We start from the raw sequence: 12,741 nt of genomic DNA on the forward strand, positions 1-12,741 counted from the left end.
TCAGGTGGGACCTCGCTTGGTCACCAGAGCTCCTTCAGCAGGAGCTGGTGCATGAGACGGCCTCTGGGCCTGACTCCTCTGCAATGCTAAGTGATTCCCAAGCCGATAAATGCTGTTCAATGAGGCTGCATTCAGCCCCTCGCCTTCTAATTTAACAGAGAGCAGCTGTGTGTGCTTTTCCCATTACATGCACTTCAATCACTGCCACAGACACATTATAGAGTGAAAAAGGATTTGTTCAACAAATGTGTCTGTGATAGCATTCCTCTGCAAAGAGCAGAATCTGATAAACTGCTTTTCTGGGCAGTTGGAGCTGCTCCAGCATCAGTCCTGGTTAGTTTGACTCTCATGAAAATACCAGCAAAAAGCAGATGACTCCCCCTGCTTAGATAATTCTCCTGTACAAAAGCGAACAGTTCCCTTCCGTGGGTCCTTAGTGGGACCAGCTGTCTCCTATATGGTGCCTGCAGCCCCAAAGCATTCCTGGCACCCAGTGCCTGCTGCAGCACACTGCTGCTCTGACGGGGTGGGGGGTGGTGGGGTGTGTCTGGAAAAGATGAGGGACAGAGGACATCAAAGCCAGCTGCATGTGCATGAGCAACCACGCTGTCGTCCTGCCCACACACACACACATTCACACTCCCTTTTTTTCCGGCAGCGTTTTGAGCCGGGGCATGGCCAGCGAAGCAGTTTGGCTGGCCAGGAGGTAGCAGCAAGGAGAGCGGAGGTGGCCCCGGGGCAGGCGTCATCCTCTTACCTGCTCACACAGGGTGGCGATGAGCCCTTCCAGGTCCTGCTTCTCATGCAGCACCATCTGCTTCTCCTCGTACTCCTGTTCCAGCTGCATCTCCAGCTGCCGGAGCTATGCACGAAAGACAACCCCAGCCAGGCTCAGAGCCCAGCCACCCCTGCCAAAGCCCTGTGCCCCGGCAGGGCACAGCCACCACTGCAGCGAGACCCGGGCAGTCCCTGGGAGAGGGTGTGCACCGAAGCCCCCCATCACCGCAGCCTGGAGCACCTCCTACGCCCCAGGCAAAGCAGCTGCTCCTGGCCAGGAGGAGCAAGGGGAAGCAGTCCAGGAACCTAAATGACTTTTGGGGACGCAATGGGCTATTTGAGCCACCCTGCCTGTGAGGCATACTCAGATGTCCCCAGAACCTGTCCCTGCAGCTCTGGAGCAGTAACACAGGGCCTTCAGCTGAGCTAGAAGAGGAGTCACCTCTAATCCCTTCAGGTTTCCTCAAGGCATTCTGTGACCACGAACCAGGCAAGCAGCACACTATTTGGTCCACCTCCCCATCAGTGAGGTGACAGTGGCCTCGCTGGTAGAGCATGTCATAAAGGCAGGATTTGTACTGCTGCTGGGAGCAAAAGGAGCCTGAGAGCCAGCACTGAGTGCAGGAGCCTGCATCCCTCTGCCTCTGCTCAAGCACCATTGTCCTGCAACACTGCAGCAATGACAAGTGTTTGCAGGAGGGACCCAGCCCCGGGGCAGCACCACAGAGCTCTGCCATGTAGCTGTGAGACACCCAGCAAGTCCAGCTGTGGTGGTGATGGTGGAAATGTGTTAATGAAACAAGCAGCCTACTCCACAGCCTGCTCCTCCCCTTGCAAGCAGCCGCACTGCTGTGGCCACAAGAGCAGGCATGCCAGGCTGCAACCCTGGCACAGCACCCTGGAGACCTCTCTGCCCCAGCTGCCTCCTGCACCCCCAGCTGCTGCTAAGAGTTTAAAAAGGGAATGTGAGCAGGCTGCTACATATCGATTGCTCTCCAAAGCATCTTGGCCATTTACTCATTTGGAAAAGAATGCTCAGGCCATGCGGGGTGAAGGAGAGAAAGGATGACTGACAGCATGTTGACTGAGAGCACCTGCAAGGCACGGCATCTCCTTTAGTGATGCTTGCACTGCCTTGCTCTCTGCAGAGGGCAGTTAGACAGAGAGGTGCAGAAGGGCAGGGAAGATCCCAGGAAGAAGCCCTGAGCAACGCGTCCTTGCAACCAGCCCAGAGCTTCAGCAAAAATGGGCCAGCAGAGAGGGGAAGAGAGCAGTCCTGAGCTGTTGCTGCCCCATCCAGCAGAAGGGCAGCACCGTGGGAAGGCAGTGTGGTGGGAAATGGTGGTGTTCGCATGGTGGCAGCCCTCGGCATGCACAGCTTTACCACTCAGGGTACGACTATGTGCTGACAGGAGCACAAGGAGCAGAGATTGCCTCATTTGCTTTCCCACTTGTCCTGCCTTCCTGAAATAGCATATGCAAAGCCTCACTGACTGCTTCATTAAGCCTCAGCAATGTTAATTCACTATCAACAGCCAGGTATGCCCCAGACCTAATGGGAATTGGCTGCTACCACACAGCCCTGCATCCCTGTATCAAACACCCCGGAGATTTTGAAGAAATTGGAATTCATGTTTGCATGCCACCAAACTCAGGGCCTTGTTGAAATGTTATTTTCCATTCAGTATCACCAAACACGAAGCCTGGGATGGCTGGACTTGATGTCCTTGGCATAATGCTGGCGTTACCAGGAGCAGCATGCCTGTATGCTGCATTGCACATGGCTCTTGTGCACCATCCCTGACAGCCCCTCCAGCGTGGCAGGGACTCATGCCTGACCCAGACCCTGATTTTTCACCCTAGGGCTACAACCAGAGCTCATGCTGGGCTGGTGGTGAGAAAGCCAGTGCCCACCCATCCCACCACTCCCTGGGGAGGGAGGACCCCTGGGAATGGCTCCTCTACACTGTGGCTGGGGGAAGCCTCCAGCATCATCCTCCCAGCAGTCCCAACCTACCCTCCTCTGGCAGGACTGCCGCACATCCTCCAGCTCCTCGTCCTTGTCCTCCAGCTCCTTCTGATGGATCTGCTTCATCCGCTCTATCTCCAGCTCCAGCCTCTGGTGGAGCTGAAAGACCCAAAGATGCTTACATAGCGGCTGCACACAACCCCGGGGGGATGAAGACGGTGTTGATGTGGGTTTGGCATGCCCGTGTGGGGATAAACATCCCCGGCACACACAGCCCCAGGCTGGGTGGGTGCCACGCTACCTGCTCCAGGTGATCGACGGCAGCTGTTTGCCGCTCCAGCTCTTTCCGCTGCTCTGCAGCGCTAGCCTCCAGGTCCCAGAGCTGCTTCCTGAGCGCAGGCACGGCACGGGCATCCAGGGCGCTGGGGGTGCTGAGCTCTTGCACCCGGCCGGCCAACACAGTCACACGCTGCACCAGGCTGGCCACCTCCGCCTCCTTCTGCTGCTCGGTAGGGGCAGAGCAGGAGGTCAGCAGCCAAGCCCCAAACTCAGGAGAGGGGCTTGGCATGACACCCTGCTCTTAAAACCCAGACCGTTTCCAGCTGCATCATCAGAAACACCCTGGAGCAGCAGCAGGCAGCAGGCAGCCCCCTCCCTGAACCAGCAGCCCCATCACCACTGTGAGCCCCGAGGAATCCTTTCCTTCTCGGGTTTGCTCACTTGCTCCTGACCTTGCCCTCCTCCTCCCATGGACTGTCCCCCCTGCTGGGTCCCAGGAGGCCCCACTGCTTGGGGTGGGTGGCAGCAACCTTGTGGCTTCCCCCCAGCCCCAGCACACCATGCCCCTGCTTGCTGGGGAGGAGCTGGCAGGTGGCTGGTGCAGCACCATCCCACGGCAGCACAGACCTGCAGTTTCTTGAGGGTAGAGGCATGAGGAAGAGCATAAATGCAGTAAAAATGAGGGTGGGCCTAATTAGCTAAACCACAGGATGAGTATCACTTGTAAAAAGTGATAGTCTTTCTTCTGGCAGAGGATAATATTATTTAAATACATCAAGCATATCCTAGAGCTGCACTAAAAGAAATTGGAATCAAGTTGCCCGATTGCCTCTGCTATAATTGCAAAGATATTGGTTTTGCTCTGAGAGCTGCTCCCAAAACTGGGTATAATGCAACAAAGTGAGATAATTTCCTCTTACCTCTAAGCTCTGCTGAAGTTTGCCCATCTCCCATCGGATGCTGGTGTTCTCCTGTGACACTTTTTCACGGAGGCTTTTCTCAAAGGCAGACTCCCCCAGGGCCTGAGCTAACTGCAGGTCAAATCTGGAGGGGGAAAACACACGTTACCTCTCCGGAATGAGTCTGTGGTGGTGGCACAGCTGCCTCCTGGCTGGGGGAGCTGTGCCAAGGCAGGCAGGGAGGCAGCCTTGGCCGGCAGCAAGCCACTTCTCCTGGCACTGGACTTTCCAAGTGCTTTTGAGAAGACAAAAAAGTGTCTGCAAAGTGTTGTCATTATTTTGTGAATCCCTAATTACTCCACACAGGTGCCAGCCACAGGAAGTGGATGGTGTGGAGCAGCAGCGATGTGCACACAGGTGGTCACCGAGAGCAGAGGGCAAAACCCCACTGTAACCAGCTGCTACAGAGCCAAAACAGCCCGAAACGTGCCTGTGTGTGGGCAGCAGCCCTCTGCCCCCCCTTCCCCCCCATGGGCAGCTCCGTCCCCATGGCTGGCTGGGACTCTGCTGCACTGAGGGTTTGGTTTCAGCTTAGGAAGCGTTGTTGCTTCAAAGCAATAGTCCTGGGAACTTCTCAGCACCTTCATATCTCTGGGTCAGACCAAGCCCCAGCCCACAGTCAATGTCTCAGCTCAGGCAAGCAAGGGGCACCGGCAATGAAGTGTAAATTAAAAGAAGTTATAAAGAAAGTGATAGGTGATTTCTCATGTTTTCTGTGCCTCCTTAGTCCTGGCACCTGGCATCCAATTTTTGGGCAGAAAACCGATTTCCTTCATGGGTACCAAACAGCAACAATAAGACGCTGGGGGTCATTCCTTGGGCTCCTCTCCTCCACACCAGATGCCCGGTTTGCCAGCAGCGCTCCCAGCATGGACACTTCTACACAAAGGGCACAGGGAAGCCAGGAATGGCCCAGCACAAGGGTGCCCCGCACCCAGTGACACAGGAGCCAGCATGCTCTCCAAGCCCCAGGCAGCCCACCCTGCGACGGCACTGAACGTTGCGTTGGGATTGATTTCTCTTATGGAAGCGTGTTCCATCACACAGCAACGGGATGTAAAAATAACCTCCCAGCTTGATGCAACCTCCAGCAGTCAAAGTAGGCAAAAATAGCAACCCTTCCAGGAACTCCTCAGCTGAAGGCACCCCAATCATCCCTGTTCCCCGCCCTCCTGCTCCAGCAGCCCCAGCCCTCCCACACGTTCCCGCCAGCCTTACTTCTTCTGCCTCTTCTCCAGCTCATGGCTGCGGCTCTGCTGACTCTCGGAGAGCACCCGCGCATCCTCCAGCTCGCAGGCCAGCCTCCTGCACCGCCGCCGCAGCTGCTGGGACACCTTCTTGGCTGCTTCACATGCTGCCTGCACCTCGCTGAGCTGCGGGCAGAGGCAGTGGTGAGGTGGCGGAGGGACCCTATGGCATATGCACCCCACAGCTGCCCCTCTCGTGTGGGGCTCAGCCCCCCTCCAGCACCAGGGGATGCTTCACCCGGACATCTTTCACCAAATAAGGACAAATTTAGGTGTCCTAACCCCTCACACTCCAGGCACCCTCCTGTGGGCCTGCAGCATCCCATCCCTCCTGCTGAGTAGCAAAGCTGCCCAGGGGCTGATGATTGATCCCGTTTCTCTGCAAAAAGTAACGCCTGGACCAAATGAAATGGATCCCCCAAGGATTTATATTGTATTTGGGACAGAGAGACACGCAGTGTTCTCACCAGCCAGACAATGGAGTCATTAAGAAATGAGTTTAAATAAGCAAAATCTTGCATTAATGAAGCCTGTAATTCCCAACTATCTGGAAGCAAATGGGCTGTTTTGCTTTACCCAAGCTCCTAAGATTGGGCTGCTTTTATTATTTTTCAATGTACCATGAATAATATTCATTTCATAGAATCATAAAATCATGGAATGGTTTGGGTTGGAAGGGGCCTTAAAGACCATGAAGTTCCAAACCCCCCTGCCACAGGTAGGGACGCCCCAGGGCTGCTCCCAGCCCCATCCAGCCTGGCCTTGAGCCCAGCCAGGGATGGGGCACCCACAGCTGCCCTGGGCAGCCTGTCCCAGCGCCTCACTACCCTTGCAGTAAAGAATTTCTTCCTGATATCTCATCTAAATCTCCCCTCTTTCAGTTTAAAGCCATTTCCCCTTGGCCTATCACTACATTTCTTTGTTGTATCCTCATGGGAAGTGACCTGAATCCCAGACACTGTGCAGGGAAGCACACTGGCTTTTCCCCTCCTCATGACAAAGCCTGGAAGCCTCCAGCTCTTCACATTAGCAGCTCTTTGCATGACAGATAGTGCAAGCACAACCCTGTCCAGTATCCAAAAGCCAGATCAGCCCCAAGACCCACCACTGAGCACCTCCCCACCCCACAGCTTCCCACCCTGTGCTCATTTGTGCTCACACTTGACCAAGGTTGAATTTTGCCACGTTCTGGTGCACAAGTGACTTTTTAAGCTTGGAGGCAGCTTTTGGGTATTCATTCTCAAACCAGCAGAAAACAGCTGGTTTCCCCGGTCAGTGAGAGCATCAGCAGCAAGTGGCTGCATTTCTAAGCCTCAGCCCTGTAAAGCTTTGCCTGCCCTGGGAGAAGGGAGAGGATAACCAGCCCCACTCCACAGCATGACCCTGGGTAGTCCCTGTCCCCCGTCCCACATCCCGGGCTGGCAGCGCTTGCCTTTTGCTCTAGCCCCGTCCGGGTGCCCAGCTCAGACTCCAGCCGCTCCTCCAGCTGCACCAGCCGCTTGCGCAGGAAAGCAATTTCCGTCTGCGCGCAGTCAAAACGCACTTGCCACTCGTCCTCTGTGAACAGAGAGAGAACCGGGGGCACTGGTGGGTGCTCAGGCCTGACCAGCCCGAGCAGCCATGCCGGGGTTGGGTGGGGAAATGCACAATGGCACCACAGCCCCTGTATGGCATGAACGCCAGCACTGAGCTCGTAGGGTGCAGCTCTGCTTTGTGCACCCAGGGCTGCCCCAGCTCACACAGCACATGTACCCCCACCTTAGACAAAGCGTGCACGCTCACCTCATCCCATCCCATCTTGTCCTGTCCTATCCCACCCCACTTGTGTCTCAGCAGCCTCCTCATCACTCCAAAACATGTTTCAAACACACCCTGTGCTGCCAGAGGTGCCAGGCAGTGCCAGCAGCGCCCTTAAGCAGAATGCCTGCCTGCATCCCCAGCCCTGCGCAAGAGCTGGACAAGTAATGCAGAATGATGGGGTGCCAAAAACACTCTGACGTGACCAGGGGCTGGGGTAGCAGAACTGCTTCGGCAGGGGGAGAAAACCTCTGCCCATTGCAAGAGGCTTTGCTCTCCTGCTAGGGCAGCCTTGCTGGCCCTGCAGGTCAGGCTGGGTGCCCAGAGCATGCATTGCCCCCAGAGGGATGCCCCTACCTCCTCCAGAGCCACTTATCTTCATCTCATGCAACTGAACCAGCTGCTGGGCCTCTTCCAGCTGCTTTTCCACCGACTCCAGTTTCTTCTGTACTTGGTCATGTTTGCTCTAGGGAAACCCAGGGAAGGAAGGAAGCAGATCTACCTGGCTCCAGGGCACTTGGGTCCAGCAAGGCTGTGCCAAGAGGGTGGCATTGCCACTGGCACAGCCCAATGGCTCCAGGCTCTCCTACCTCCAGCTCCTGCAGCTCACGGGTGCCCCGCTGCCTCTCTGCCCGCTCCCCATCCAGCACCTGGCAGGCGATGTCGCCCTTGTACCGCTCATCCGACAGCTCCATCGTCAGATCGATGATCTGGGGGGGGCAGCTGGGAGTCAGTCTGGGCATCACTGTGCATGCCAGCTTGGGGGGGACTGGCCATCCTGCATCGACACGAGTGTTCTGACTGATCTCATTTGGCAGCCACCTGTGCTTAGGCGACGTGTAAGTACACGCCATCACTGACCAGTGTCACAAGTGGGAACTTAGACTCCCACTGACAGTGCCCAGCAATGAGCAGCCGCTGCTGTGCTCCCCTCACACAGCTGCCTGTGGCAGGGCAGCTGCCCGCTGCCTGCACTGTGCTGCCTGCAGTGCGCTGCAGGCAGGGTTCATCAGATTTCTCCATTGTTGTAGTTGATTAACATTAAATTTCATTTAAAGCAACAAGCAGATGAATGAAGGCAGGAATTATTAATCCAGAGAATGAATTCCACTTTCCCCAGAGCAGAGGTGAACACAGTCCATCCCACTCAGCCAGTGAAGCAAGAGACTGCAGATGCAGCAGGGCCAGCAGGAACACACAGGCTTCCAATGCTCCTTTTCCTCCATCTGGCAGCATTTTAAGGCACTTCACATTTTGCAGGCACGTTACACAAACTCCTTAGGGAGTCCAGCAATTTTAACTCAGTAAAGGTTAAAAGGTAAACTCCATAGGTTTACTTTCCCTGGGGAACCAGCATTTTTCTAGGTCTGTCCTGAGGCATTAGCCTTGCTCAGCAATCCCAGCCTCGTGGGTGTGATTTCATTTTTAACAAGGAGCTTAAGCTAAGTCATCTTTAGCCACTTCCTATCAAGAAGGAGGTCCCTGGCCCTTGGGGCTGTTGGCACCAATAGCCAGGGCTGCAGCGTTGCACCCAGGCCACAGCTCAGCCACCTCTTGCAAGGGGTAGGTGCCACAGCCTGGAGAGCTGGGTAGACCAGGGTATTTCTAGCAAATTTGGGAGCTGCTCCTCCTCCCAGTGCTTAACAAAACCCTAGCTGCAATTGCACAGGAGCCTGTGCCTCTGAGAGGGGAACCTGCACAGGCCCAGTGGCTAGCTGGGGATGCGTGTGCTCCCCAACATGCCTCCAAGTCCCTTCTGACACGCACAGCAGAGCAGCTGATCAGCTGTCCCAGGAGCTGCCACCCCTGAGCACCATGCATGACAGGGTCATGCTCAGAGCCTGGGGATGTGCAGGACACCTCTCTGGTGAGCCATCCCCTGGGTATCAGCAGTCATGCAATTAAACTAAGTCACTTCTGGTGTCTGCAGAGGTCGGCGAGCCTGCAGTCCTGCGCGCGTAATGAGAACATGATACATCTGTGTGTATTTTCCCTTTCTAATTATACCCTTCTGTCAGCAGAGGGGATGACATTCGCATTGCCGCTTTGCAGTCTTGTAAGCCGTGCCGGTGGCAGCGTGAGGTGATATCTGTCCTTGCTGGAGGGGACATGAGCTTTGCCCTGTGGGAGTGGGAATGGCCCATTCCCAAGGCGTCCAGGCTGCTTTCCAGGTGCAGACCTTGGGGGGACCTGTTGCTCTGGCACACAGGATCCCACCCAGCACGGAGCCTGCAGTGATGCTGGTTCTCAGTGCTACAGGTGGGCACCGCAGCCTGTCTGGGTCCTGCATAGAGAACCACCTCTGCTGTGGTCACTCTGCCCTGCCCAACGCTCTGCTGATCATAGCTCCTCCTGCTGAAATGTAATTGGTGGCCATATATATCCCCAATGGCTTAATTTCTAACTCAACCAAGTGAGGCTGCAGCAGAGGCTTTTTGGGGGGCTCTACCTTGCTCTCCAGCTTCTCTGCAGTCTGCCTGAGCTCGCTGCATGCCTGCTCGGATTTTTCCAACTTCCTTCTCAGCGCCGCCAGCTCCTCCTAAGGAAGATTGCAAAAAAACCACATATGGAAAGCTCCAGCATCCTCAGTTTATTTACAAAAATCTTGTTTTCTGTTAAAAATAAGTGGTAGAGACATAACTGCCTTATTAATAAAATTTACCAGGCAACTTTGAAGGCTGCTCACTGCAAATTGCCAGGACTACAGCTCCTGACATGAATTTCGTTGGAGGGAATGTCAGCTTTGGTGTGCTTACAGAGCACATTTTATGAGAAAGAAGCAAACCTCAAAAGCCTGGGATGAACAGCCAAACGTCTGAATTTTGCTCATGGAGCATTCCTGGGGCCCTGGCAGGCTATCACAGAGTGGTTGCAAAGGCACATTGTTTTCTGTGATTCTTTTTCAGGCAGCTTGACTGTAACGGCAGAAAGAGCTGCTCGGTGCAGTCTTGTGCTGCTTTGATGTCCAACAATGAGCAGAAGCAGAACATGCAGAGTCGTGATAAAAACAGAGGTTAACGGGTGATGGGGTCTGATAGATCCCAGGTGGGTTTGGAGAGAGAAACAGAAGCTTGTGCAGCTTTTATTTCATCTGATCCAGCCTGAAAACGTCTTGTTAAAACCTCACTAAGGCAAGAGGAGGAGCAGGATGCCAGGGAAGACGGACTAAGAATTTAGCACAGGTCTCAGATGGTGCAAAGGGGCAGAGGGTGCCCCTTCCCAGGTCAGCAAATGACCATTTATGTCTCACATCACCAGTGGCAGTGCAGATGGAAGCCAGTACAGCTCTGGTAACAGTATGGAGCAGAGTGTCCTGTGTCAAGGATGTGTTTGGCTGCCCATCATCTATTACCCCACAGACCGATGTGGGGTACCCACCCCAAGGGGCTCAGCTCAGCGGACCCAGCCCCAGGGAGCTCGCGGGGAGCATGGGGAGGGCAGCAGGGCAGCCATGGTCCTGGGATGGGGCTTCAGCTGCAGGGACATGCTGCCTTTGTTATAGTCCCTCTAAGGAAGAAGGAGAGTTATTTCTCCACTCCACAGCTCTGCAAAACACATTACTCAGAGCAAAACCCACAGTGCTAAGAACAGATGATGACTTCTGGATGGTCAGAATAACATCTCTGCCCTGGCAAAAGTGACTTCCAATTTGACCAACCCACCAGGCAGAGCCCCTAAAGCATCCCTTCCCATCCCATCCCCTCCCGTCCTGTCCCATCCTGTCCCATCCCGTCCCGTCGCTTGGTGCATACTTCTTTTGCACGAAGTTGTTCCTCCGCAAGGTTAATGCTGAGCAAGGGACGCACACGGCTCAGCAGCTGCCACCAAGGCCAGTGCCTGACCACCTGGAAGACCACCAGGTTCTTCTGGATGCAGCGGATGGCGAGGCGCTGGATCTGCAGGGAGACACAACTGTTAGTGCCCCTCACCCAGCCATGACCAAGCCCACCAGGAAGGACCAGGCTGGGGTGCCAGGCTGGAGAGGGATGAGGTGGGGGAGGAGCACTGCACCACAGGGGATGGCATCTCATGGCTGCCCAAGGGGCAGGGCAAGGGGGCTACCCTTTAAAGAAGCAGCCTTCTCTGCTCAGAAGTGCTGCAATTTGGATGCTCTGTGCTGTATTACAGCAGCGCTGACCCTCTGCAGCAGCCTGAGCCCCTGCTGAAGCGGGCACAGGGTATCCACACCCCACAGGATGGATACCTTCAACCTCTTAAACTTCTGACGGCTGAGGAAGCCCTTGCAAGCAGCCTGGAGCAGGATCACCTTCTGGGCGATCAGCTTGTCACGTTGCTTCTCCAGCCTGGAGATGACCCCCGGTTTCAGGAAAACCTGACAGCAAGCAAGAGAGGTTACACATCCCGAGGACAGGGTCTGAAGCCTGCCCGCAGCCAGCAGGATGTATTTCTGCCTAACACCTGGCAGCCTCCCCTGAGACCTGCAGGAGACCAAAGGTCCTTGGACCGGCTGAGACCACCAAGCGTGACCCCTGCATCAGCCCGAGATGCCAGGCTGGAAGGGGGCTTCAGCAAATGTGGCCAAACGCACAATGTGCCAGTCTGCCCCATGTCATGAAGGTACCCAAGGCAGTCTGGCACCAGCCAGCCTGGGGACACTCATGGGACAGCAAGAGGGAGCTGTGTCCGTCCCATCCACAAGCCCAGCAGCAGAATGGCTGCACATCCCAGAGAGCATCTTCCACCCACCCTTACATCTCCTGTCCCTAGGCATCACCAAAACAGGGTGTACAGGGCTGCCCAGGTGGCACTGACTCCCCGGGGACGAGGGTGCTGAGTGCCCTTTGGGATCCAGCCCTCACACCTCATGCGTGCTGGCATTTGCTCTCTGCCCCTGACTTTTCTCACTCCTCCCTTTCGACATAGGCATCAACTGTTAAAAGATGCAAGTCCTTAAAACCCTTCCCTTGGGCCACTGCCCATTTCCCACCCACTGCGAGGGCTACGGCGTTCCTGACAGCGTACATACAGATAACAACAAAGATGCCAGTTTACAATAGGGAAAAAACCCACAACTACATAATTTTCTTTAACTGAACTTGTCAGAAAGACCTCATAAATTATATAGACTTGCTGATACCATCGAATTTACCTCGGTATCGACCTGTCAGAGTGTAAGATATCTCTTGGTCATTGCCTGATGAAGTTCTTGGGATATGGGACCAATCGCTCCAGATTATTGTACACCATTTGCATAATACAGCTTTAATAAAAACTGAATTACGCTTGTGAAGCCAGTGGCACACTTAAAGAGCTGCATTTTAAAGATGCCAAATTGAATCAAAGAACAATTCCAAGGAAACTCACTTTCTTGAGATAATGCTATGATTGCTCCACCACCTATTTGATTGTCTCATTAATGCCGGTATTAACTTCACAAACTAGGGAGTTTTAGAAGCTAGTACAAAATCAATGCTCAAAGCAATGGCAAAACTAACTCCTCTATAACAAGATGTGGCTAGAGCTGCTATCATGCTATTGATTAAGTACAAGGGTTTCATAGAAGAGATAATTGCAAACTGCACTCTGCAGGATAAAAGAAAGTTATTTTGTTCCACAGAACCATTTCACAAATTCTTTCTTTATAGACTCTGAGAGCTGAAGGCAAGCACACATGCAAAATTAAATTTTCTTTGAGATTATCACATTTAAGTTCAAATGTTGTTGCTGTGACAATTCTTGCATCTGCAGCTGC

At 54.3% G+C, this 12,741-nt stretch overlaps 1 protein-coding gene across 1 annotated transcript in view; it reads right to left on the reverse strand.

Moving 5' to 3' along the window:
• The window catches only part of MYO18B (myosin XVIIIB), a 77,471-nt gene that overhangs the window by 33,044 nt on the left and 31,686 nt on the right, over positions 1–12,741 (reverse strand). Inside the window, exons 23-33 of the mRNA XM_080403530.1 lie at positions 11,233–11,361; positions 10,781–10,924; positions 9,478–9,567; positions 7,619–7,738; positions 7,386–7,494; positions 6,664–6,788; positions 5,203–5,357; positions 3,946–4,069; positions 3,048–3,248; positions 2,795–2,905; positions 758–862 (exon numbers count right to left, since the gene is read on the reverse strand). Coding sequence (XP_080259656.1) covers positions 758–862; positions 2,795–2,905; positions 3,048–3,248; positions 3,946–4,069; positions 5,203–5,357; positions 6,664–6,788; positions 7,386–7,494; positions 7,619–7,738; positions 9,478–9,567; positions 10,781–10,924; positions 11,233–11,361 — 1,413 coding nt within the window. The remainder of the gene's footprint in view (positions 1–757; positions 863–2,794; positions 2,906–3,047; positions 3,249–3,945; positions 4,070–5,202; positions 5,358–6,663; positions 6,789–7,385; positions 7,495–7,618; positions 7,739–9,477; positions 9,568–10,780; positions 10,925–11,232; positions 11,362–12,741) is intronic.

This window comes from Falco punctatus, assembly GCF_963210335.1.
Source record: "Falco punctatus genome assembly, chromosome: 1".
Classification (NCBI taxonomy): Eukaryota; Metazoa; Chordata; class Aves; order Falconiformes; family Falconidae; genus Falco; species Falco punctatus.